This window comes from Canis lupus, chromosome 29, assembly GCF_003254725.2.
Source record: "Canis lupus dingo isolate Sandy chromosome 29, ASM325472v2, whole genome shotgun sequence".
NCBI classification, from domain to species: Eukaryota; Metazoa; Chordata; class Mammalia; order Carnivora; family Canidae; genus Canis; species Canis lupus.
Genome location: NC_064271.1, coordinates 16,363,464 through 16,389,267, shown reverse-complemented (window position 1 = coordinate 16,389,267; position 25,804 = coordinate 16,363,464). Strand labels below are relative to the sequence as shown.

Here is a 25,804-nt window from a genome sequence, read left to right as displayed (position 1 = left end):
TTTTTCTTTTTTTCTTTTTCTTTTTCTTCTTTTTTCTTTTCTCTTTTCTTTCTTTTCTTTCTTTCTTTTTTTTTGTTACCTTGTTTCTTGATCCAGGTTTTACGGATCTCTGAGATAGGGGATTGGTAATAAGTGGATTCCAGGGTTGTGGCCTGAAGTGCACTATTTAGACCACATCTCTGATTTTAAGTTTTGTCTGTCTCTTTTTTATCGGTTACCTCTGCCAAAAATTTTCTGTCAAGAGGAAATCTTAGTTAGATTTGTATTAATGGATACTTATCACTGATGAATGTTTATTTAAAATTACTGTATGTTCTTTATTCATTTGGGGTTTAGTTCTTTTCTCTTGTTATTTGGAATATTCACAGTGAGATATATTAGAACCACTCTGTAGCTTCTTTCAGAGGAGGGAGGAAAAACTATTCTTGATAACCTACAAAGCTGGAGACTAACTAAATGCCCACTAAGCATTCCAGAGTTCACTCATCCTTCACCTCTGTATTTGTATAGCATTAACCGTTCCATTCATTTTTAACTAGTTTGCTTTTGCCTTTATATATTTTGCCATATATATACCCTTTTGCAGCATACGTTATTAAGAGTTCTCTATTTCATGGCTTCTACACTGGGCATGAAGCCTACTTCCAAAAAAATAAAATAAGAGTTCTGTACTTCATCTTTCTTTTGGTGTTAACATAGAAAATCTTTGGTTTTATAAAATTTGAAAACCTCTATTTTTGCATACTTGGAGTATACTTTGATTAACAAATTTAAAATGTAAGGATATTGAGTAGTTTTTAAAATACAATTTTCTTATACACAAGCTGGAAAAAGTATAAAACTTTGGAATACCAGATAGTGAGACCAAGGTCCTCCACTAGAAAATAAAGAGCAGCCTGCTTTTAAGTTCTTCTATTGCATCATTAGTTGATTGTGAGAAGTAAAAATTGCAGGAGTCATTTGAGGAGCATCTGTAAGTCAGGCTTATTTTGGTGTTTGTGACTTACCAGAGAGGAATAAGAGGAGTAATAAGAAATACAACTATTTCAAAATTATTGAATTAAGATCTTTTTCATTATTGTGACCAAGTGTCACTTCTTACAGTTATACCAAAGACACAGTGCATTAATGTTTCCTAAATATGCCCTCATAATTACTACTTTAACTATGGAATTTCTTATTTTGAAAGTTTATATCTTATTTTGAAAGTTTATATCTTTTATATTTGTGAAAGATATACCTAAAGTACACTGAGAAAACTGTTTATTCTACTATTCTATAATTCAGTAGAATTCCTTATGATTTTTAATTCACACTGTACAGCACACTTTGCCCTTATAGGTATTTTTACAAAGCTTTAAAGTTTTTTTTTTTTAAGATTTTATTTATTTACTCACAAAAGACACACAGAGAGAGCAGAGGGAGAAGCAGGCTCCATGCAAGGAGCCCAATGTGGTACTCGATCCCGGGACTCCGGGATCACGCCCTGGGCTGAAGGCGGCGCTAAACCGCTGAGCCACCCGGGCTGCCCCAAAGTTTTAAATTTGAATTAGCAAATGAAAGTATATTTTCTTGTCGCTTTACTGTAAGCAGTTGTTTTAATAACACTGTTGCTAGTGTTTTCTCATAGCTTAGCTGTTTGTTTCAAGCCCTTTTCCTAACTTTGTAATAGGTTAATGGTATTTGTAAAAAAAACCAAAACCTCACAGTTTCTCCTGGGGAACTACAGTAAGGTTTGTCATGATATTTCTTTTTTTAAATATTATTAAATTATATTAATAAATATAATAAATTATTTTTAAGTTAGTTTTGTTTTCAAAACTGTTCTGGATATTGTTGAAAATTCACTATTTCAACTATAATTGTGTTTACTATATAAGTACGACTTTAAAATGTTAAATACCTTTTTTCCCTTTCTTTAGGTATGGCTGATGGCAAGCATTGTACTTTTCCACATCTGCCTGGCAAAACCTTTGTCTATAATGCTTCTGAAGATAGACTGGAATTGTGTGTGGATGCTGCAGGACATTTCCCCATCGGTCCTGATGTTGAAGATTTAGTTAAAGAGGCTGTAAGTCAGGTTCGAGCAGAGGCTACTACAAGAAGTAGAGAATCAAGTCCCTCACATGGGCTATTAAAACTAGGTAGTGGTGGAGTAGTGAAAAAGAAATCAGAGCAGCTTCATAATGTAACTGCCTTTCAGGGAAAAGGGCATTCTCTAGGAACTGCATCTAGTAACCCACACCTTGATTCAAGAGCTAGGGAAGCCCCAGTTGTAAGGAAGCATAATACAGGGACAGACTTTAGTAATAGTTCCATTAAAATAGAGCCTTCTGTATTCACAGCTGCTCCTAGTAATAGTGAGCTTATTCGAATAGCTCCTGGAGTAGTTACAATGAGAGACAGCAGGCAGCTTGATCCTGATTTGGTTGAGGCCCAGCGAAAAAAATTGCAGGAAATGGTTTCTTCCATCCAAGCTTCGATGGACAAGCATTTGCGGGATCAAAGTACAGAGCAGTCACCATCTGATCTTCCTCAAAGAAAAGTAGAAGTTGTAAGTTCTTCTGTGAAGTCTGGGAGTCTTCAGACTGGCTTACCTGAATCTTTTTCTTTAACTGGTGGCACTGAAAATTTGAATACAGAAACAACTGATAGCTGTGTGGCAGAGGCCCTGGGAGCTGCATTTGCCACAAGGTCAAAAGCACAAAAGGGAAATTCAGTGGAGGAGCCTGAAGAGATGGATAGTCAAGATGCTGAGATGACAAACACAACTGAGCCAATGGATCACTCTTGATTTAATTAGAGGCTAATAAAGGCAGAATGTTTATTGTGAATATGTAACATTTGTTGGCTGGGCCACATAACTTGATTAGTCATAAAAAATCTTGTACGTATATAATTCAAAGATTATATCTTGTTATTCAGTGCATGACAGCAAGTGTGTGATTGGCAATAGCTTTTAATATACTGCTGCCCAGGCTGGCTCTGAATTCCTATAAATTAGTTATTAGATCTGCTGAATTTCTTCCATACATGTGGTTCTTTGGAAGTTTTTTGTAATTTTAATTCCATGAAAGTCTTAATGTTTCAAACATGAAAATTCTCTTGCTAATGTTTGATTTCCTGAAAAGGCTAGAACTGAGGGGGGAATGAGATTTTGCTAACATCGATGTCATCAAGGTAACCATTCCACATATTTGAGTGTCAAAAGATTTATGTAAATTTAAAGGTTATCTGAACTAAATTGTATTTTAAAATTCATAGAAGGATTTATTAGAGACAGATCCGACATTTCCGTGAACGTAAACACATTCATAGAGATACATATTCTTGATGAAAATATCTTGAGAATAGAGTGTAATGATATAACATTTTGCTGACTTGAGCAAGGCTGGGGGAAAATATCTATTCTAGAATGATAAAGTCAATGTGATTCAGTAATGTTGCTGTCTGAGCCAACACAGCCAATTGTGTGCTCTGTTGTTGATAAAATGTTACCATTATTTTTTTAATCCTGGCCTGGTCAAGTACCACTGAATTTTTTTTTTTCCTTAATCTTGAGAAAAGTTGATTGCAAAGTGTGGTAGAAAATATAAAAATAATGGTAGCAGTAGTTAATCTCTAATTTTCAGAGTTTGTCAGATTCACAGAGAATTTATATATAAGAATTTATCTTTATGAATGAGTTACATTGTTCTACAATTTTGATCAATGGTATTTAAGCTTATATATGCTAAGTGTCTTTGAGCCCCTTTGAACCAAAAAATGTTTCCTTTTTTCCTTAGCATCCATAAGATTTTCTTTATTTGTTGGCTTCACTTGGATTTGGATGCAAATTTTACTACATCAGACCCTGATCAACTGGGCATTTGCTTAAATAGTGTATTCATCAAATCTTTAGTGCCAGTTTCCTCAAAAAGCAGCTTTCATGCTTATTATCTTAAAGACAAAGAATGTTTATCCTGAGATTGGTATTGCACTATTTTATCCTGTTCTGCAAATCTGTATTCTGAAATGTACATTTCAATCCATCTTTTTCTTTTGTTCACTGAAATTAAGTTGAATTTGAATGGATGAAAGACAAAATGTATGTTAATACAATCTCTTATCTAGAGCATTAAAGCCTGGCTGTCTCTGTTTGCACATGTAACAGATGCAGAACTGTGTTTGCAGTCTAAGAAAATTTACATCAGAAAGTATATTATTAGATGTTTCAAAATTTCAACCTGTTGATTTATAATGAACATAGGCAGTATTTTGACTTGTGTTTCCAAAGAGAGGGAGGTTTTGGATTTCTTTCTATGAAAGTATCTCTGACTTAATCCATTTACTAAATGAATTACTCCATTCGAATAAGGAAAGAATGGAGAATCTAGACATTTTGCAGGTGATATCTGAGCAAGATATATATTTGGGTTAGTTTTATCACATCACATTTTAAACCATATTTTATCTCAATTCTTCTAAATTTACTACCAATTATCTTAATATGTTAAGAGCAGGAAAATTTTGGACTTCTGTATTGTGCACTCATTTTGCATAAAGAACTACAGCTACCAAATAATATTTCCCATTTAGTTATATAGGTGCTTCTGTGTATTAATCTAAAAATTACAAATACCACTAACCACTATAATTATTTTTGGCTTTTTCAGCCACTGAAACTGGCTTTTTCTTATTAATTTAAATACAGAAAAACTGTTTAACAAGCAAATGCACTGCTTCCAGGTAAACGATATAATCACCTTTTCTTTAACAAATATTTTCTTCACCTGTGGCTTGGCATGTTTAGTTAATAACTGACAAATATACTCTCATAGCATATAGTAAAAATATCAGAAATAAATTTTATCTTCCTATTAAATACTTGCATTTAGTCAAATTAGAGTGCACTTGTGAACATTAGAAGGCATTTAATCTCTGATCACACTATTAGTTTCTTTTGCCACAGCAATGCTATTTAGAAGACAGGTAGGTATGAATAATAATAGTTTGGGTTCTCCTTTGATAAAGAATAAAAGGCTTGATTTTGAGAATGGTCGGATTTTTTGAAATTATTTTAAATCTGCTGAAATTCGTTTGGGGTAATTAGTAGTTTTTGAGAAGTGGGCCAGGTATCAACCTCACAAAGAAGTTTTAGGAACAGTTTTTCTTAATTTTCATCCTTTGTTGTTCCATATGGTTATCATAATCAAATACATGACTACAGAATTCTAATTTTTTAGTGCTGCCATTTGTGACCACCACAACTTTGAATTCAAGCTAGAGATCATAATCAATTAAAATATTTTTTTGCCCTAGAAGTAACATAACTCCATCTTATAATTTAATTTGTGATGTTTCACTTGAAGTAAAATTGTAAATTTTAGTAATCCATTTTATAGGTAATACCAAGTTTGAATTGATGACCCAAAGTCCAGGTAGAGTTGAAGGTAGTGTATGTGTAGAATATTGGTAATGAGAAATGGTTGAAATTGAAGAACACGAGACACTGCCAAATATTATGAGCTAGAATATAATGAACTACAAGGGAATGGTTACTCAGGAACTAGTTAAAGAGCAAACCCAAGGCCTGTTTTTTCCCCTTTTACTATGTTTCAAGTATTTTATTGGGACATGTTAGGATAAAGACCTGAGAAATTTAGCAAATACTACTGACTGTGAAATTTGCTTTATATCTTCTGATGATTTTTAGTTTGGTTTTTACAATCAAGCCTACTGCTTGCAATTAAGATACCAATCTGAAATGCATCTGTGAATCCCAGCCACAGGTCCTTATTGCCATTATTTTTAAGTATCTAACTTAATTTGAAATGAGCAGACTTTTGCATATGGTCTCTTACCTCAGGGAAGATCACTTGCTAGCAACTCATATATTACTAATGACAGGTTTTTGAGAATTGTACTGACATCACATGTTAGCTACTAAATGCAAATTTACAACTATTATTTTATGTAGTTGCCTACTAATACTGGCTGCTAGTGAACATTTCTTTAAAAATTTAGAGGTCACTAATAACTAATCTTTAGGTATGAAGTTAACTCATAACTTCTGTCATTTATTATGCTTTGGTCAATATAGCAACAATATACTGTGTTTATTTCAGCATATCAACACAGTTTTGTCTTCATTTTTCAATAGAAGTTTGAATTGGCCTACACTTAAAATACTGCAGAGTAGATTTTGAGTTTCATGATTCCCAAAACAAGGCTTCCATATTAAGATTTTCATAAAAACCTTTGCAAAATTGAATTAAACTCCATTCAGTATGAATTTTAAATGACCTTTTATCACGGTAGTAGTGAAATACATACTCTATGTAAGTTGGGTAGATACATTCTACAGTTCATGGTTACCATATAATTTAACAAAATTGTACATCGTCAAGACTCTTCATAGTTAACATAAGATAATTTTCAAACCAGAACTATTCATTTGAAAACATACCATAGTAGAATGTTTACTTAAGAAATAAAATAAAGAGCTATTGTAAGATTTGTAGCTAACTGTAAGTTCTGCCACTCTTAATAATTCTTTGAGATGCTAAGTGTTTCAATTCATATTTAATGATAATTAAATCGTGGAAATTTTAAAGTTTGTTCCAAAATAGCAGAAATTGTAAAAATTGTGAATTACTGGAGAAAATGCCATTACTTGTATATCTGACATTTAATTTTTTAAATTATGGAGTCTACATGCTTTTGTAGTATAATATTAATACAATGATTATTCTCTTGTAAAAGAAAAGGAAAACTAGTAAAAAAAAGTTTTAGTTGATGTTATCTGCTTGTGAGTATCAATTACTTAGTATTAAAATTTGAAGGTATTGCATACTTTTCTTGAGAATGCACAAGTCCCTTCCTGAGCCTTTATGCCTGTGGTAGGGCAATAAAAGACTGAAAAGGTTATCATTATTTTCAGGTTTATTGGACTTGAAGACTTAGTGCCAAGAGCTAGAAAGTCTACTTTTTTTGGAGGGAAATACTCTTTAGAATATGTAAAAATAAGTGATAATGTAAATATTTAGAAAAATTACATAGCAAGTGCTTTAACTGCTCAATTAAATAGTATAAATGTTCTATCATCCCTAAGGCACTGGCTGTTACCCGTTATTTTCTGATTCTGCTGTTGCTGTATATATTACATTTGAGTAATAAATAATTGGTAATAGTGTATTATAACTATATAGTGTTCTACAGCACACCTCACTGTACAGTATTTGAAGTTTTCTTTTATATTAATAAAACTATAAGTTAATACATACTGATTTTCCCCTCGACTTCTCCACATTAGCTTTTTAAAATAACTTTTTATGCTTGAGTTTCCTGGAATTATACTTTAATAATATAATGCATGAAAATATAGTTCAGTTTTGTGAAGGAATTCCTAATGTAGTACAGGTCTTTTTAAAATTTCCTTTAGTGGGACATCATCTAGGAATAGGAATTTCTCCCCTTTACTGTGATCTCAACATAAATGAAATGGATTCAGTTAGAAAAGAATAAGCAAAATTCCTTTAGACATTTTACATAAATGTAATGCGTACTGAATATTTAAACAAAACACATGTTGTAATAGAGAACTTAGTTTTGTGCTGGTTTTTCAAAAATACTGATTAGAGATAATGAGGGAAAGAAGGGAAATCTAGAAAATAGTAACAACATTTGTATGGCTTAGCAATCAAAATGACAGATTTACTTTTAAGTTTTAATGTGTGTGCTCAATATTCATTTTGTTAGAGTAGACTTGTTTAACTTAGTGAGAGCAGAGCCTCAGACCCTTGACTTTTAGAGTTGAGTCTTGGGACACTGCTTACTGTGTGATCTCTGTGCTTCAGTTTCCTCTCTAGTAGAATGATGAGGATATCTACTCCTGGGGTTGTTGTGAGGGTTAAATGAGTTAACACGTATCTGATGATTAGAACAGTGCCGACATACAGTAAACATTCACATGTTTACTATTACTGTTATTTACATATCAAAATAATTCAGTTGACATTAAAATGGATAAATCCTCATAGATATGGCACACATTATTTAAATAATTTATTAGGTAAAAACTTGCTTTGTGTCCACAGTTAATGAGCTAAAAACTGGTTTCTATGTTCAAATATTAATGCAAGAGCTTAATGACCACATGCAATACTGAAAATCTGGAGAACTGACAGTCTGTACTCTGTGACTAACTTGTTCTGTGACCTAAGGCAGGCAAGTCATGGAGCCTTTCAAGGCCTCCGTTTCTACTATAACCTTTTGGTTGTTTAGTTGTTACCCTCTTGTGCTGATCGTGTCATCATGGGGTCACTTGCTGATGGCATAGTGCTGATGGGACAAGTGACATTGGTGTGGGCTTTAAACTAAACATAATTAGCTTTGCTTTATGCTTTGGTTGGCTACACTTGTCCCAAATTTGGACTTGAGGTCTTGTACATGGGTCCTACTGGTCACATACCATATAATTTGGAGCTCTCAAAAACTTCAGTGAATAAGATAAACATCCTACTTACATACTTCAGTATGGATTTTATTTTTATTGACTGGCTTTTTGACCCCAGTAACTGCAATTATGACTGCATAGTTGATTGTTTCTAATCATTAAAAATGTATACAGAAAAATCAAAGTCTTTAATTCATTTTCTAAACTATGTATGGTATACTGAGGTGAAAAACTTACAGGCTCTTTAAACTTGTACTCTTTCCTCGTTGGAACTAAATCTGTTTTTGGTCCATTTGTCATACCACATAAATCTTTCGAAAAACAAATTGTGTGGGAATCTGGGAAGATTATTCCTGTTTGTCAGTTCCATGTATAAAGTAACATGTATAGTATGAGATCTCCCTGTAAAATAATGACTTATATTTGATATATGGAATCAACATTATATACTTGAACCACTCATTCATTTAATCCGTTTGTTAAGCACTGATCAAAAGCTGAGCTTCTGTTCTAGGAACTAGGGGAACAGTTATGAGACAAATTCCATGTAGCTTAGAGCTACATCCCAATAATGGAAACAAGCAATAAACACATTCATAATAACTATCATTTAGTGACCATTTCCCTGTATGTAGACAATAGGTGAAACACAACATGCAATAATTCCTTTAACCCTCAAAACAACTCTTTGCGGTTGGATAACATCACTGTTTTCATCTTTCAGGAAAAGGCTCAGTAGATTAGGCAGTTTACCCAAATCCTGGACTTAATAGGTGTCAGAGCTGAATTTAAACCTAAATGTTTATGACTCCATAGCCTAAGTTCTTAACCTGAGGGCTATATTTGTAATTTAGCAAAGGAGTAAAATTTGGTGGTCACATAAGTCTTAAACATCTGTTGTTAAATCTAGCTTGTTTTCAGGTACACCAATCTGGTGTGAAATGATTTCAATGTGTACTACCTGGCTTTAATTTCACTTCCTACAATTTCCCTGCCTGAACCCCAGTCCTCCACTTCAAGTTCTTCCTTCCTTGGGTTTATTTTCTTCCTCCAAGTTTGGAGGTGATTTAAAGAAGGATTTCATAATTTCTTAGATGATTGATCTGGGTAAATTTGAGATTCATTGGTTAGATAAAACTCCCAACTCTCTCATTTCAAGAACCTGGAATAATTGTCATTTACTAAGCAGGTCTGTTGCTTTAGTGGGAAGGCTCTCCAAAGGTGATGTTTCTCAAAGGACAGTGCATGGGCTACTTTTATCACATCTTGAAAGCATTTCTATGAAATCTGTCATGTGCCAGGTACTCTGGTACACATAAGGAATAATAAAATGGCAAGAAAGATTCTTCCTGACATCATTTTTAATGAAGGAGAGAGTCATTTAGGGGCACTTCGGTGACTCAGTCAAGTGTCTACCTTCGTCTCAAGTCATGATTCATGATCTTAGGGTCCTGGGATCAAGACCCGCATCAGGCTCCCTACTTGGAGAGTCTGCTTCTCCCTCTTCTCTGCCTCCTCCTCACTGCTCGTGTTCTGTCTCTCTTTCTCAAAGTCTTTTAAAAAATTTCAAAACTATATAGAAAGACACCCAGTTTCTCCATCCCGATTACTTAATCAACTATTTCTATTTAGGTGGTTACCTCCCTAACGGGTCTAATCTCTTGATATGTCAACTTTAGACAGTATTTGATTCTTCCATTATGAAAGATGAGCGCCCTTGCTCTCTTTAGATCATCTTTCTAGCTTCATATAATATCCTAAGTCTGCTTATTGAGCTATCAACTTTAGATATTATCTCAACTTTCCAGTATGTAAAATGAAGAAATTATCATTTCTATACTTTATAATATCCCTTATCCTCCCATTCTGCTTTCTATTTTTATTAGCTATACTATTACTATTATGTAGTCTGGGTTTATAGCATTCAAAATGTGTTGTATAGCCATAATTGCTTTAAAAGTAATCTATTGTTTGAAAACAGGTGAGGTGATCCCAAATGTCAAAATGAGAAGGATTTTCTGAAACTCCAACTAGAAGTTAGAACTTTCTCAAGGCATATTATAAAAGAAACAGATTTGTGTTTTAAAAGATCCTTCATATGGCCAAGTGGAGGATACAGTGGATTGAACAAGATTAGAGGAGGAGAGATCAGTTAAAAGACTTGCTATAATTGGAGAGAGATGAGAGCCTGAACTGAACCACTGGCAGTGGCGATATCAAGATGTTGGAGAGATGGTAAAAAGGTCAATCTAGACTCTCAGGTTTTAAGTTAAGAGGCTGGAAGGTGGTGCTGCTAATTTAGAATAGGATACAGGAGTAATTACAGATTGGTGGAAAGGGAGTGAATTTCATTTGGGGACATGTTGAATGTTGGGAGTTAGATGTAGTTCAGGAGAGGGGCCGGGGTTGCATGTGAAGATCTGTGAATCCTAGGATGTGACTGAAATTATAGAAGGGGTTGAGATGGCCTAGGAAGAGACTGTACAGTGAGAAGACAGTTATATGCAATTTGGGAGTATGCCAACATTTAAGGAGCTGGCAGATGAACAGGGACAACCAAAACACTTTGAGGTATGGCAATTATGGAGCTGAGGACACAGAAATTGAGGGATACAAGTTTCAAATAAAAGGAAGTAATAAAAATGCTGTAGAGGGCAGCCCCAGTGGCGCAGCGGTTTGGCGCCGCCTGCAGCCTGGGGTGTGATCCTGGAGACCCAGGATCGAGTCCCGCATGGGGCTCCCCACAGGGAGCCTGCTTATGCCTCTGCCTGTGTCTCTGCCTCTCTCTCTCTGGGCCTATGAATGAATAAATAAAGTCTTTAAAAATAAATAAATAAAATCTTTAAAAAAAATGCTGTAGAAAGTTCAGGTAAAATGAATTTCTTTCAAGTGTCCATTGGATTTAACGGCCACAATTTCAATGGATGGTGGTAAAGTTTAGGTTATAAGAGTACTGAAGACTGATGGCTAGAGAAGTCAAGACACCTTTGAAGTTTAGCTGAAAGGGAAGATAGCAGATACAGGTTTATGGGATGGATGGATCAATGGATGGATGGATATATTTAGATCCATATTTTCAAATCTACTGGAGCCAGTGTCCCCTTTTTATAACAATATATTCTGCTCCCTATGCCCTACTAAAGTGATATTCATAGACAACAAATTTCTTAATCGTTTTAATGCTCTCCCAAAATGTGGAGAAACAGAAGAGATTTATAATAAAGCTCATTAGGCACAACTAATCCAGCTGACGGATATCAGTGGGCTGCATTTCTGTCTCAAAAGCTTGAGGTGAGTTACCCTCAGTGGTAAGATTTTCTAAAATGAGAAAACAACTCTTGATCAGGTCTGAACAAAATAAAATAGAATCTTCCCCTGGTTTACATACAGTTGTATTTCTGGAAATAGTGTATTTTAAAGCTACAAAAAACAAAAACCCAACACTTGTGCACTTGTATTTAAAAGTTGATCCTGGTTTAAACAATTATGATCAATTTTTTCACTTATGTTACTGTCTGATTGAATGTTGTATGGAACTCAGGATAATTCTTCCTTGTGCAAAACTGTTTCAAACATTACAAGTCTTGTGTTCCTTAGAACTGGCACTCTAAATGCCAATAATGATCTTCAATAACCACACATTCCCCGAAAATCTTACAAATTCATTGTTCCCTTTGGGAGTGCCTGGATGTACTGGGCCAGGAGAGCAGGGGAAGCTGAAAAAAAAAAAAAAAAAAAAGATATTATCTCTGATTAAGGTGGAAGGTGATAAAATTGAAAGTAAAGGTAGAAAGATTAGAATTAAAGATCATATCTTGGCCCATGTCATGTTTCCCACAGATAAGCAAGTCCTGCTTTAAGGATTTTGTGGTATCCTTATTTTTTATTTCTCTTATTTAATGCCCCGAGTTCTCGCTCTCTTTAATTTTATTATTGAGAGACACAGAGAGGCAGAGACACAGGCAGAGACAGAAGCAGGCTCCCTGTGGGGAGCCCCATGCGGGACTTGATCCTAGGATCCTGGGATCACTACCTGAGCCAAAGGCAGATGCTCAACTACTGAGCCACCTAGGTGCTCCTGAACACCCTCTCTCTTAATCTGGGGTTCCTAGCCTTCATTTTGAACCCTCAGTTAGTAGGCTCATTTTTTTTCAAATGAGTGCTAAATTTTGAACACTATGAAATATCACCTTCTGAAGAGAAAGCACTACTTTTATCATTATAGGCCAAAAATGTTGAAAGAAGGTGTAGTTTCCTATTCTGTAACAAATTACTACAAACTCGGTGGCTTAAAACAATACAAACTTAATATTCCAAAGTTCTGGAAGTCAGAATTTCAAAGAGAATCTCCTTTAGCTAAAATCTGAGAAGAGAATCATTTTCTTGATTTATTTAATAGCTTCTACAGGCTGCCCACATTCCTTGGTTCATGACCTCTTTTTCCATTTTCAAAGCTAACAGTAGAGCATTTCCAAATCTATCTCAGGCTCTCCTGCTCCTCTCTTCCATTCTTAAGGACTTTGTGATTACATTGGTCCCTTCGGAATAATCCAAACTAATATACCCATGGCAAGATCCTTAATTTAATCATAACTGCAAAGTCCCTTTTGCTATTAAGGTATTATATTCATAGATTCTGGGAACAAGGACATAGATATTTTTGAGGGGGCCACTCTATCTACTATAAGAGTAGAGCAAAGAATATTGGTTTGAAATAGGGACACTTTATTTTTGTTTATTTTTTTATTTTTAAAAAAGATTTTATTTATTCATGAGAGAGAGAGAGAGAGAGAATGACAGAGACACAGGCAGAGGGAGAAGCAGGCTCCCCTCAGGGAGCCCGATGTGGGACTCGATCCCTGAACTCCAGGATCAGGCCCTGAGCTGAAAGCAGAGCTCAACCGCTGAGCCATCCAGGCATCCCAGAACACTTTATTTAAAAACAAAACAAAACCTTTTATTTAAATTCCAGTTAACACAGTGTACTATGAGTTTCAGGTGTACAATATTATTGTACATGGTTCAACACTTCCATATGACACCTAGTGCCCATCACAAATGCACTCCTTAATCCCCATCACCTATTTAACCCATCACCCCACCTGGCTCCTGAAAGAGGAACACTATTTTTTTTTTATTTTTAATTTAATTTAATTTAATTTAATTTAATTTAATTTAATTTAATTTAATTTATTCATTCATGAGAAACACAGAGGGAGGCAGAGACATAGGCAGAAGGAGAAGCAAGCTCCCTATGGGGAGCCTGATGTGGGACTCGAGCCCAGGACCCCAGATCACAACTCAGGGTATTGCTTTCCAGGTGCCCTAATAGGGACACTTAAAACATTTTTTTCTCTTATGTTTGTTTTTTCCTTGGAGATCAACCACTCTTATTTTTGCCTTTAAAAGCCAAACTAAGAATTCTATAGCACCTTATGACACTATGATTTCTATCTATAATTTCCATCAAACTTAAAATAGCATCCTAAATGTAGAGATTACCGAAATACACTGGTAATGGGAGAGGTTGGAACAGACATTTATGTATCCAAGATATAATTCTAAACCTGATTTTTGTTTTCAGACTGAGCACAAAATATATATGGTTTCATCATTTCCGCCAAAGCATATTAATTTAGCATTATCAATATTGGAGCAAATTTTATATAACTTTTTTTTTTTTTTATGATAGTCACAGAGAGAGAGAGAGAGAGAGAGGCAGAGACACAGGCAGAGGGAGAAGTAGGCTCCATGCACCGGGAGCCTGATGTGGGATTTTCGATTCCGGGTCTCCAGGATCGCGCCCTGGGCCAAAGGCAGGCGCCAAACCGCTGCGCCACCCAGGGATCCCTATATAACATACTTAAGCTTTTTCTTTGCATTGCCAGCTTTTTAAAATTTAAATTCTATTTTTTATATTTTTAAAGGTTTTATATATTTGAGAGGGAGCGAGCCAGCAAGTAAGTATGAGCGGAGCAGGGGAGAGGCAGAAGGAGAGGGAGAGGGATGCCTGGGTGGCTCAGCGGTTGAGCGTCTGCCTTTGGCTCAGAGGGTGATCCTGGGGCCCCAGGATCGAGTCCCATATCGGGCTCCCCTCATGGAGCCTGCTTCTCCTTCTGCCTGTGTCTCTGCCTCTCTCATTCTCTGTGTCTCTCATGAATGAATAAATAAAATCTTAAAAAAAAAAAAAAAAAAAAAAGGAGAGGGAGAAGCAGACGCCCCATTGAATAGGAAACCCAACATGGTTCCTTGATCCCATGACCCTGAGATCATGACCTGAGCCAAAGGCAGACACTCAACTGACTGAGCCATCCAGGCGCCCCTTCAGTTCATTTTTTAAATTAAAAAATAAAATAAACAAGAATTTATGCTTTAAAAGTCAAATAATCCAAAAATACATAGGGTAAAAAGTTAAAGCCTGCCCTGCTCCCATCTCATCCCTCTTGCCAAAATAAAACACTGCTAAACAGTTTGGTGTGCAGTCCATAGACCATTTTCTATAATGTTAGACACATACATACACCCTGAGGCCTTATATACATAAATAACATTAATCATACAGTTTTGCTATCAGCTTTTTTCTACACCATACTATAGCACATCCATACTATACTGATAGTTAGATGCTCATGGATATTAGGGTAGTAGAGTGATTGGGAACTTTGTTTCTAATTCAAATCTTGGTCCACTATATGCCCTTGAACAAATTAACCTTTTGGTGCCCTATTTTTCTCATTTATAAAGTAGATGAAAATAATAGTACCTATCTCACAGGATTAAGACGAATGCATGTGAAACACCTAGAAGGGCCCAGTAGTGTAATAACCATTTAATGGCACTATCTTAATATTACAGTATTTTTATTGCCTATATAATTGTTCTTTTCTTTTAAACTAGTCTCAAAATGTGAATACTTCCATATTAGGGTTTTAATGAAATACTATGAGCATTGAAATACATCTTTTTTGCTTGCATTGAATTATAGTATATTAAGAAACAATGTCTGTCATAGGCTATGCACATCTTTACAGCTTCTGCTTAGTACTGCTTTCCAAAAAGATACCAGTTTCAGTACTAACATCAAGGACCTATTCAAACTTTGTTTGCAGGATTTAGAAACACTTTGCTACTTTAGTAGTCATAAAATGGCATTTCAATTTTAATTTATACTTTTTATGAACATATTTATTCACATGCTTATTATTTCCCTTTGCTTATTCATTGTATACTGATTGTATTTGAGCATAATGATGTATTACTATTCTAGAGACTGGGATTCTAGCAACAAATGCAACAGACAAAAATCTATTTATGGGAATGATAGACATGGCTCTATTAAAAGTATAGTCTCGGGATCCCTGGGTGGCACAGCGGTTTGGCGCCTGCCTTTTGGCCCAGGGCGCGATCCTGGAGACCTGGGATTGAATCCCACGTCAGGCTCCCGGTGCATGGGGCCTGCTTCTCCCTCTGCCTATGTCTCTGCCTCTCTCTCTCTCTGCGTGTGACTATCATAAATAAAAAAAAAAAAATTAAAAGTATAGTCTCTCAGGTACTATATTAAGCCAGCAAAAGTTTTTCAAACAACCTAAGTAAATCTTGGGAGTATTTGGCCTTTGTTGGAGAGTAAGTTGGTATAGCCATGGGAAGGATGAACATGGTGCACTTTACTGCTCATTTATTTAATAATAATGAAGCAATTTAGCAGTTTATTTAAAGATTTAGAATAAGAAAGTAAATTAGTACATATTTTTAAAATCATTTTTATAGGGGCACCTGGGTGGCTGAGTTGGAATGGCATGTAACTCTTGATCTCCGGCTTGTGAGTTTGAGCCCCACATTGGGTGTAGAGATTAAGAAAATTAATTAAAGGGGCACCTGGGTGGCTCAGTGGTTGAGTGTCTGCCTTCAGCTCAGGTCATGATCCCAGGGTCCCAGGACTGAGTCCCACATTGGGCTTACCACAGGAAGCCTGCTTCTCCCTCTGCCTATGTCTCTGCCTCTATGTCTCCCATGAATAAATAAATACAATCTTTAAAAAAATTAATTAAAAAAGAAAATATTGGGATGCCTGGGTGGCGCAGCGGTTTGGCGCCTGCCTTTGGCCCAGGGCGCGATCCTGGAGACCTGGGATCGAATCCCACATCGGGCTCCCGGTGCATGGAGCCTGCTTCTCCCTCTGCCTGTGTCTCTGCCTCTCTCTCTCTCTGTGTGTGACTATCATAAATAAATTAAAAAAAATTTAATCAAAAAAGAAAATATTTAAAAAATCATTTTTATAACTAAAAATTGGAATATATTTGTCATGGAGTAGAAAGTTTTACATGAGTTTTTAAAAGATAAAACAGCTTTTAGAGAAATTCCCAACACTAGTCCCCAGTCTGTCTTCCCTTGGTATTTAATCCCCTATACCTCAGTGGAAAAACTTGAGAAGTTTTAACAGACTATTCAAAACCAACTCTCAGGGATTGAGAAATGTGATAATGAGAACATCCCTTTGAGTGTTTTCAGTTTTTGGTAATTACAAATAAAGCCACCATAAATATTTGTTTTCCAAAGTGTCTGTCCTATTTGCATTTCTATCACCAATGCATGAAAGTTGTATTTGTTCAGCATCTTCACCTTTACCAACACTTGTATGTTTAGCCATTTTTGTCTCCCTCATTCTAGTAGCTGTGTGGTAGTATCTCACTGTGGTTTTGATTTGCATTTCTCTAATGATTAATGATGTGGAGCATCTTTTCATGTGGCTTATTTGCCATTTGTATATCTTTTTTGGTGAAGTGTCTGCTCTTATCTTTTGCCCATTTTTTCCATTGCTCCCCTCCCCCATAATTGTTTTGAGAATTCTTTATATTCTGAATAAAAACTTTTAAAAATGTATACTTTGCTATAAAAAAAAAACCCCAACTGTCAATTACATTCGAGTGTGTATTCAAATGACTGTGATCTACTTTCATTGCTCACCGTTTTTTAAATAAGTGATTTGAAAATAAATAAAAATTAAAAAAAATTAAAAAAAATTAAAAAAAAAAAAAAGGGATCCCTGGGTGGCGCAGCAGTTTAGCGCCTGCCTTTGGCCCGGGGCGCGATCCTGGAGACCGGGATCGAATCCCACATCGGGCTCCCGGTGCATGGAGCCTGCTTCTCCCTCTGCCTGTGTCTCTGCCTCTCTCTCTCTCTCTCTCTCTCTCTGTGTGACTATCATAAATGAATAAAAATTTAAAAAAAAATTAAAAAAAAGTGATTTGAGTGATTTTGGAATGCGACCTTTCTGAGGAATTACATTTTTATCTAACTTTAAAATTAGGGGTAGTTTACTGTCAAAATCTAAAATACCTGCCTTCAAGTTCTAAAAAAGCATTCTGTACAAAAAGCCTAATTTATAGCAGAAACTATTCCTGTTAGAATATAAATAAGCTGAGTAACGTATGACCCAGGAGTAAATCAGAAATCAGTTTTCAAATGACATTCCTTTCTTAATTAGGTTAAAAAAAAAGTGAACGAGCAACACAATAAGGAATGATATAAAAAGGTAAGTTTTACCGTCCCAGGACCCATACCTTGAGAAAAAGGAACTATAAAAAGGCGTTTTAAGTTTTGAAGTAGTGCTTGCAAGCTCCTCTTCAATTCACATTCGCACCTGCATCTCTGATTTGCAAAAATTGATGCGTTAACATTTCAAAATAGCAAAATGTAAGTTTGTTTTAATAACATGTGGTTTAGTGCTCTCTGCAGTAGAGCATGTTACCTTGCAAATTTGGATCCTTTACCATTTCTAGTTGTTACTGTAATCTACTTTAATGTGATCTCATCCGAACAGTTCCTAGTTTTTAGACTTGAAACCTGTGGAGCAGCTTCCACTGCTGGCAACTCCTTCCGTGCAATTCTCCCCTCCTCCTGTCTCTCGTGTGAAGGAAGGTCACCTTCTACAGTGGACTACCACACACGGACTTATCCAGGCGCAATTCCCAGTCCGCTCCTGTCTTTCTGCACTGTTCTCCCGGATCAGGGTTCCCTCATCGCGCATCAAGGATCCCCCCTGGACCGAGCTAAGGGGTTAAGCACTGCGACGACCGCACGCAGACTTGGCTTATTTCCTTTTTCTGTGTCAAGCACGACTCCAGCTAAACACTTTTCTTCATCTGTCGCTCCTGCTCCTTCTTGATATTCGGCTTCCTGCCACAGTCTTCGCTACTCCAGGAACTATGATGTCTGGGCAAAAAACAGCTCACATTCTTTGCTTAAGCAGTAACGGCCGCGCAAATTTTATGGTTAGATTGGTCTCAAGTCCGAAGACCGCGCCTCCTAACTAACGAGGCGGGATACGCACGAGGAGTTAGGAGTGGAGGAGCTGAGGCTGAAAGAAGGCTGCGAGGACTGCCTGGCGGGGACGCCCAACCCCCAGGGACTGGGTCCGCGCACCCCGCGAAGTTTGCGCTCGCCGCAGCTTCCGGACCGTCTCCAGGCGAGCCCCGGAACTCGCTTTCCCAGCACGCCCCGCGCGGTGCGGCGCTCGGCGCGCTCCGGGTCCCGTCGAGGCGAGAGCCGCGGGCCCGCCCTGCGGCCCCACCCCCTGACTCCCAGCTCCTTCCCCGACTCCCGCGAGTTCCAGTCCCGACTTCCAGCTCCCCGGCTCCGCCCCCAGTCGCGCGCGCTCTCCCCGCCCCGCCCCCGTCCCCCCGCGTGCGGCCGCTACAGCCAATGAGGTTCGGGGCCGCGTGCGCAGATTCAAACGGCGGCTCTTGAGGGAGGCTGGGCGCGAGATTCGGCGGTGCGGACAAAACCCTGCAGGAGGCTGCGAGCCCTGCAGAGCTGCTCGCTGCGGGCTGAGGGCGGGGGTCGGCGCCCGCCGCGGAGCTGAGCTGGGACGGCTGTGTAGAGGCTGAGAGGCGGCGGGAGGGGCCGGCGGAGGGCGGGAGCGCGCCTGCTGACATGTTGGGGGCGTCCCTGACCGGGCCGGGCCGGGGCTAGGAGCGGCGCTGCGGGCCGGGGGCGGGTCACGGTCCGCCCCTCCGTCCCTCCGTCCCTGCGTCCTGCCCTGCCGGGGACGTGCGTTCCACTCTCGGTCGCCGCGGACAGGGGGCGAGGAAAGCGGCCGGAGGGTCGGGGACGAGGAGCGTTCGCTCGAGGCTGGAGGAGGCTGAGCTGCGTCCCCGCCCAGCCCGCGCCTATGCGGTACTTGAAGGATGGCGAAGAGGTCGCGCAGGTGGGTGACATCCCTTTCACTCAGGCCTGTTGGCACAGTCTCGGCTCAGATCCTTCCCTTTCCCAGTGCTTCCCCGTTAGGCCGTCGCCAACTGGGGCAGAGCTATTCCTTCCCGTGCCCCACAGGCGCTCCGGCCCGGCCAGCCGGATCGGAGCCGTGACGTGTGGAGAGTTGGGGACCACTGTGCTTAAGGCGCAGAAAGTGAGTAACTAATGCCCGGATTGCTCTTTTTGAGTCGATTCTCCCCACAGCGCACGTCCAGACCTCAGTCTCTCACAGCCACTTCTTGGTCGCGGTTTCTTGCCAGGTAAGTCTGTGCGCTTTCAGGGAGGACCCTCCGCGTGTCAAAGTGCTGATGTGCAGCCCGGAAGGCATGAAAATGCTGTTCGGGGAGACTCCTTTCTTCTGAATTACTCCATCAGTTAAAGTAGGAACTCTGTGATAAACCTGCACTGGGACCCCTCTGCCATCTTTGCTACCTTGACAGGTATGGAAAAATCCTCTGGGCAATAGCTGAGGAGAGAGGACCTTTTTGGTGTTTTCTGTAATTAGCATTCCCATGTTCTTAGCTTTATTCATGTATTTTTAATATCTTCTGCTGGGAAGATGCCACACTGTTACTACCAGTGGCTTGATCTTAAAACAATGTTTGATTCACTGAATATTTTTCGTGCCCATGTTTGGCTCTGTCTGTAACTAAGTGTTGGCCCAGAGAGGTAGGGCATATTTTTTTTTGTTGGAGAACTTGCTAGGAGGAATTTACTCATCTAATTTTTATTTATATGTTACTATAGTAGCTACATATAAATGGTGTGTAGTAACCACTTAGATGACAAAAAAAAAAAAAAAAAAAAAAAAAAAAAACCAAAGGTGTCTTTTGTCAGTAGTATTAAATAAACCTGAGAAGATGTTTGGCAGGATTTCCAAATGTTTTTGTTTATCTAGGTCCACAGCCTTAAAGTCCTAACTAGAGATGTATTTCCTAAGTTGAAATTTAGTACTAGGATTCATTCAGTGTAGGGGTTTGTTAAAAGTTGGCAATAACTACAGATATTTGTTGCTGTATTAATTTATTACAGCATCCGCTGTACATAAGGTATTTTTGCAGAAATCAGCATAAAATAATTAAGCCCTTTTTAGGCTTATTTTGTGGCAACTACAGAGTAGGTCAGACTCTTGAGGTGGAACAAATATATATACATACACTCATAGAAACCCACCTGTCCTAGATAAAGATTTTCAGATTGTCACTAGTGATATATTGGATTAGATAATTCTTTGTAGTGAGGGGCTGCCCTATGCTTTGTAGTATGTTTGACAGCATCCCTGGCCTCTGTCCAGTAGATGCCAGTAACACCCTGTTTCTCCCAGTTGTGACGATCAAATGTCTCCATATGCCACCAAATGTGTGTCAAGGCGGGGGGGGGGGGGGGGGGGGGGGGGGGGTGCAAAATCACCCAGGTGAGAATCACTGCTCTAATTAACTTCTTAATCTTCAGAAAAGATAGATCCCCTGTAATTATAATTACTGAGGTACTGGTTTAGGCCTTTTCTTTTGGATTTTTAAAGATATGAAATTTTTAAAATAAAATAACCTCATTAAGCAAGGTAACAAAGTGGCTCCGTCAACTCAAAAACAGAAATTTGTTTATGTTCATTGTGTGGCATCATCTGCCTATCAGTATTATTGATGTTAATCCTTTCTGAAAGAGTGTCTTAGCTAATACTATCATCATCATTTAGTTATGGTTAGACACTGATGCTTGAATGTCCTGCAGTTGATTTTGTCTGTTCATTTCATAGTTTTTGTATGCTTCATAATAATAGACTAAGAAAGGAGAAGTGATTTAATGACTAATTTGCCTGTGTAAGTTATTTTCTTTTATTGACAATATTGTGAGCTTTGAGAGCTAAACGTGACAATATTGTGAGCTTTGAGAGCTAAACGTTAATTGTACTGTTCATTTTTGTTCCATGTCACCTGTATGTATTGAAATGTATTATAGAGTGATTTAAAAAGTCATAAGGCTGGAGTAATTAAATGCAGTGGGATGAAGCTATGCTTCTTATGGGGAGTTTAGAGGTAGAGGATGTGGTGAGAAATTATCTCCAAATGGTGTATATCTTAGAGTCTTCATATTTGAATGTGTTTTATGTTCTAAATTATATATTTTTTGTATATGAAAATACATTTTATCTTAAAAGATAAAAGAATGTGAGATGTTTTGAAGGCGAAATTATTGGTCTCTTGCCTCTTGGCTAAATATCTTAGTAATAAATAGGAACCTAATTTATAGTTGAATGAGAAAGGAAATTAAATTTAGTCAATTTAAGATCTCTACTATACAACTACTTAAGTATTTGAGTGAAAACTCTACTTTGCAGTATAAAAGTTTTACATAAGACTATGGGCATAAATCCTTTAATATGCCTTTTTCTGTATGATATGAAAAAAAGGTTAAAAAAAAAACTGTTACCTTAGGGTGAAAGAACTGGAGGATGTTGGCTCTTTTGATTTTTGTTTAAGATAGGTATAGTATCTCTGATCTAGATTTACATAAAGGAAAAGGCTCATTTTGTGTTGTGACTTTAAATAGTTTTAGATCCCATTGGGTGTTTTAATGATATAATTTACAGGCAATACCAAAATTGGTATATGTTATTAGCATGTACTTGATTTTTAAGCATATTTATGTATTGAGTAATTAATTTTAGTTTTTAAAAGCCAGATCTACCCTTAAAAATAAACTATAAAAATGTCATTTAGAAGCTAGAAGACCTGTTTAAGTAATAACATTCAGGTATTTACACTTGATGACCTGTGACTGCACTAAATTGGAAAGGTAAATGCCAGCCTTTACATTGGAAAATACTCTTCAGTGGATTATCTGTGTGTGAGAAGCAATTTTACTATGTTGTTTCCAACAAAATGGGTGAAAGAATACTGAAAATGAGAACTGGTTTATTTATTTTTTTTGAGAACTGATTTTTAATCAGCTTTGTCGTTAACTAGTGCTGTTGTTTTGGGAAAGCAAGTAAACTCTATGTCCCAGTTTTTAAGTGTGTTAATCTAGGGGTTTGGACTTTATGGTCTGTAAGGTAACTTCTAGTTTTAATATATATTCTATTTTGAACCCTTTTATAATCATCTTTGCTTATTTAAAAATATACACACTAATTCAAAAAAATAGAAAAGTTCAGTCATCATTTTTGTTTATAAGTAGGTAGGTAGAATTCCCTTCAGTGTTAATTTCAGTTTTGCTATTAATAATGCTTAAATGAAGTCAAATTTGTTCTACAGTAATGATGCTAGTTTGCAGTTCAGGTTTGGAAATAAAATATTCAAGTATGCAGTACATAATATTAACCACCGGGTGGCCTGATTTCACTTTATTAAATCAACCGTAAATTTTCATACCTTGAATTCGATTGGACTTAAAAAAATGCAGAATTACCCCGTCAAGACAGTTTAAAATAAACTTGGAATTTTGGATTTTGATAAAAACTTCAGATTTGATGCAGTTTGTAACTTAAATTATGATCAAGTTGAAGTGATTTTATTAGAGCAAATTTTATAGAACTATTGATAATTCTTTAATTTTGAGCCAGTGATTCTTTTCAAATAAAAGTAAGTTTTAAATTCTCAAATTCTTCCTTTTGATACCTCAGTTTACTCCTATTTTAGGTGGAATAATTAGTATCCTTTAAAATTGAACTTCTCCCTAATGTTTTATCTTAATATTTCAAATATGAATAGTTTGTGTATTATTTCACCGGTTAAGTTATGGCTTACTCATTAGCTTACACCCAGTGTAAAGTTTCTTTTAACCATGTTCCTGGCCTAATGAGTCCTATTATTTGTCTCTGTGTACACGTGCTTCATTTTGCTGTTTCATAATCACCCTAATCATTTTGTTCATTCATAATCTAAAAGAACCCTTTTCATTTGAATGTAGTGCTTAGCTTATATATTAGACAATTAAAGAATAAATATTTTCTTTGACTTGAAAAATAAAACTGGCAGAGTAATTCTGGTAACCAAGTCCTGGATGAAGATTCAGAAACCAAATTCCTTTTCTATTTTTGCTTTGTGGCTAGCAAAATAATTTCACCTATTTTTTTGCTGTCTTTTAGATTAGTCATCCTAGGCTAAAAATGGCTTATTTGTTTATGTAGTAAGGAGTTGATTTTACTTAGTTATTATGTCTTATCATCATTGATTGCTACAGTATAAAAATGCTAAAAGATATTAAAAGGCAGAAAATAGAACAGATTTGTTTTGATGGTGTCTAACCATTATTAAGCAATGGTCAAAGTACAGTATTGGTGAATTATCTGTGGGTTTTTTATCCCTTTTCTTTTTTTCTTTTTTTTTTTTTTTTTGGCAAATTGTAGATATTCTCAGGCACCTTTCTGTTATAGCTAGTGATATTGATAATTTTCTAGGATCTTACTCGGTCACATTTATTTAAAAGTTACATCATTCTTTCAATAATTGCTTAACTAATATAGAAATAATTTATGCTAAAACTGAGAAGTAGCTAGGTGGATACACTCCAGGAAAGTCCCAGTGGTAGAGATGATTCTAAGAATTCTACTTTAATCTTCCCTCGCATTCACCCACTCAAAAAACCCAGCTTCCTGAACATTGACTGGGCTGTATAACTCTCCGAAACTGATGACCATGCTGATGCAAAACAGAGAATGAAACCTCATGTAGAAATAGAAATTTCTCACAAATCAAGCATGTGGTTAAAAAATAAGGCCAAATTTTAAAGTTTAATAAGTTTTTAGGAAAATTACTCCCTGGAAATTAGTCTTTTGATCAAAGTAATATCTTTGGACTCATATCCTTAATATAAAATATTTTTATAAGAGCCTACAGTGAATTTTGTACAGATTAGATGTGATATATTTTTTGAACACTCAAGATTTATATAGGGAAGTCCCCAAATTAAACATTGTTTTGATCTAGAAATAACCTAATTTTTAAAAGTAGTCTCAGATATGCTGTTGTGAAAGCTGTTGCAATCTAAGGGGAGGGACGAAGAGGGGAACCTGTGAAAAGCACAACTGAGGGCTGTTTGGGATGGCAGGAAGTGGTAATGTCGCTGGGGACAGTTCTAGGAAAAGTTAGGCAGTATTAATAGACTCCCCAAAGAACCCCTTCTGTACTGAATATTTTGTTTGTTTCAGCAGGTTATGCTTCTTAAAATTCTACCACTTGGAGGTGCATTTGGATTTTGAAAGTCCCTTTTTAATAAATGGGAATGCCTTTCCTCTTCTCCTAGTGGTATTTTCATTCGTTAAAAAAAAATTTTTCTCTCTCATATCCACTTGAGATCAGCTGTATTGAGGGAGATGGAAGTTTTCATTGGGTTGGAAGGGAGTGAGGCAGTTTGGAATACCGAGTACTTGGAGGAGGTAAGAGAGCAAGGAAGACCGTTGATTACTCATTATTTTACAAATATTACAGGTACTGTGCTTGATGCTGAGAGGTGAATGTATCAGATATGATCTTTGCGCTCCTGAACTTGATATTTGATTGGGAAGGTTGGCATGTAAGATGAATGTTAAAAAGGAAGGGTAGATGCTATGAGTTCATACAGATTGGATAGAAAGTCTCAATATGGTGTTTTTTTTTTCTGATTTGGTAGCCTTAGAATTGTATTAAGTCATTGGATCCTGAACTGCCTTCATTTTAAGTACTTAATCTTGGCTAATCAGGTGATATTTCTGATAGCTGAAGATGGCAGCAAATAACAGGTAATGTTTACTTAAACTTGTGTCCTTATTTTCATATTACTTTAACAAAACAAGCATAAGAGTGGCAGAATATTGTTACAAATAAACAGTGGCTTTAGGGAGAGAGCATTGGAATGTTGAAATGCATTGAATTGAAGCAGATAAGTAGCTATACAGGTAGGGGAGTTGGGGATCATGGTGTCTTGCTTGGTCAGATAGGAAGAATTTTGGTCCTGGGAGCAGCAGGGGGGCGGGGAGGTGAGGGGTTTGGGGGGCTGGGTGGTGCCTGGCTGGCTCAGTTGGTAGAATATGTGACTCTTGATCTCAGGGTCACAAGTTCAATCCCCACATTGGACATGGAGCCTTCTTAAAAGAAAAGAAAAGTGGGAAGTCTGGGTGGCTCAGTGGTTGAGCAT

The 25,804-nt window shown here is 37.1% G+C and overlaps 2 protein-coding genes and 1 long non-coding RNA gene across 6 annotated transcripts in view; 2 read left to right on the top strand and 1 right to left on the bottom strand.

Annotated features, from left to right (window-relative positions):
- The window catches only part of VCPIP1 (valosin containing protein interacting protein 1), a 30,499-nt gene extending 23,716 nt beyond the window's left edge, over positions 1–6,783 (top strand). For both annotated transcript variants that reach the window (XM_049103848.1, XM_025477879.3), the window contains one exon: positions 1,923–6,783. In XM_049103848.1, coding sequence (XP_048959805.1) covers positions 1,923–2,794 — 872 coding nt within the window. In that variant the 3' untranslated portion in view covers positions 2,795–6,783. The remainder of the gene's footprint in view (positions 1–1,922) is intronic.
- On the bottom strand, positions 6,271–19,022 carry LOC112678558 (uncharacterized). 2 transcript variants are annotated; one of them, XR_003147662.3, is made up of 3 exons: positions 18,186–18,938; positions 17,998–18,085; positions 6,271–12,153 (listed from the first exon to the last, which is right to left on the bottom strand). It is a non-coding gene; the product is annotated as an uncharacterized LOC112678558 (long non-coding RNA). The 2 variants fall into 2 exon arrangements; XR_007407044.1 differs by having other exon boundaries at positions 17,998–19,022.
- Positions 19,023–19,172: 150 nt separating this feature from the next.
- The window catches only part of MYBL1 (MYB proto-oncogene like 1), a 37,130-nt gene continuing 30,498 nt past the window's right edge, over positions 19,173–25,804 (top strand). For both annotated transcript variants that reach the window (XM_025477878.2, XM_025477877.2), the window contains exon 1: positions 19,173–19,643. In XM_025477878.2, the coding sequence (XP_025333663.1) occupies positions 19,624–19,643 (20 nt within the window). In that variant the 5' untranslated portion in view covers positions 19,173–19,623. The remainder of the gene's footprint in view (positions 19,644–25,804) is intronic.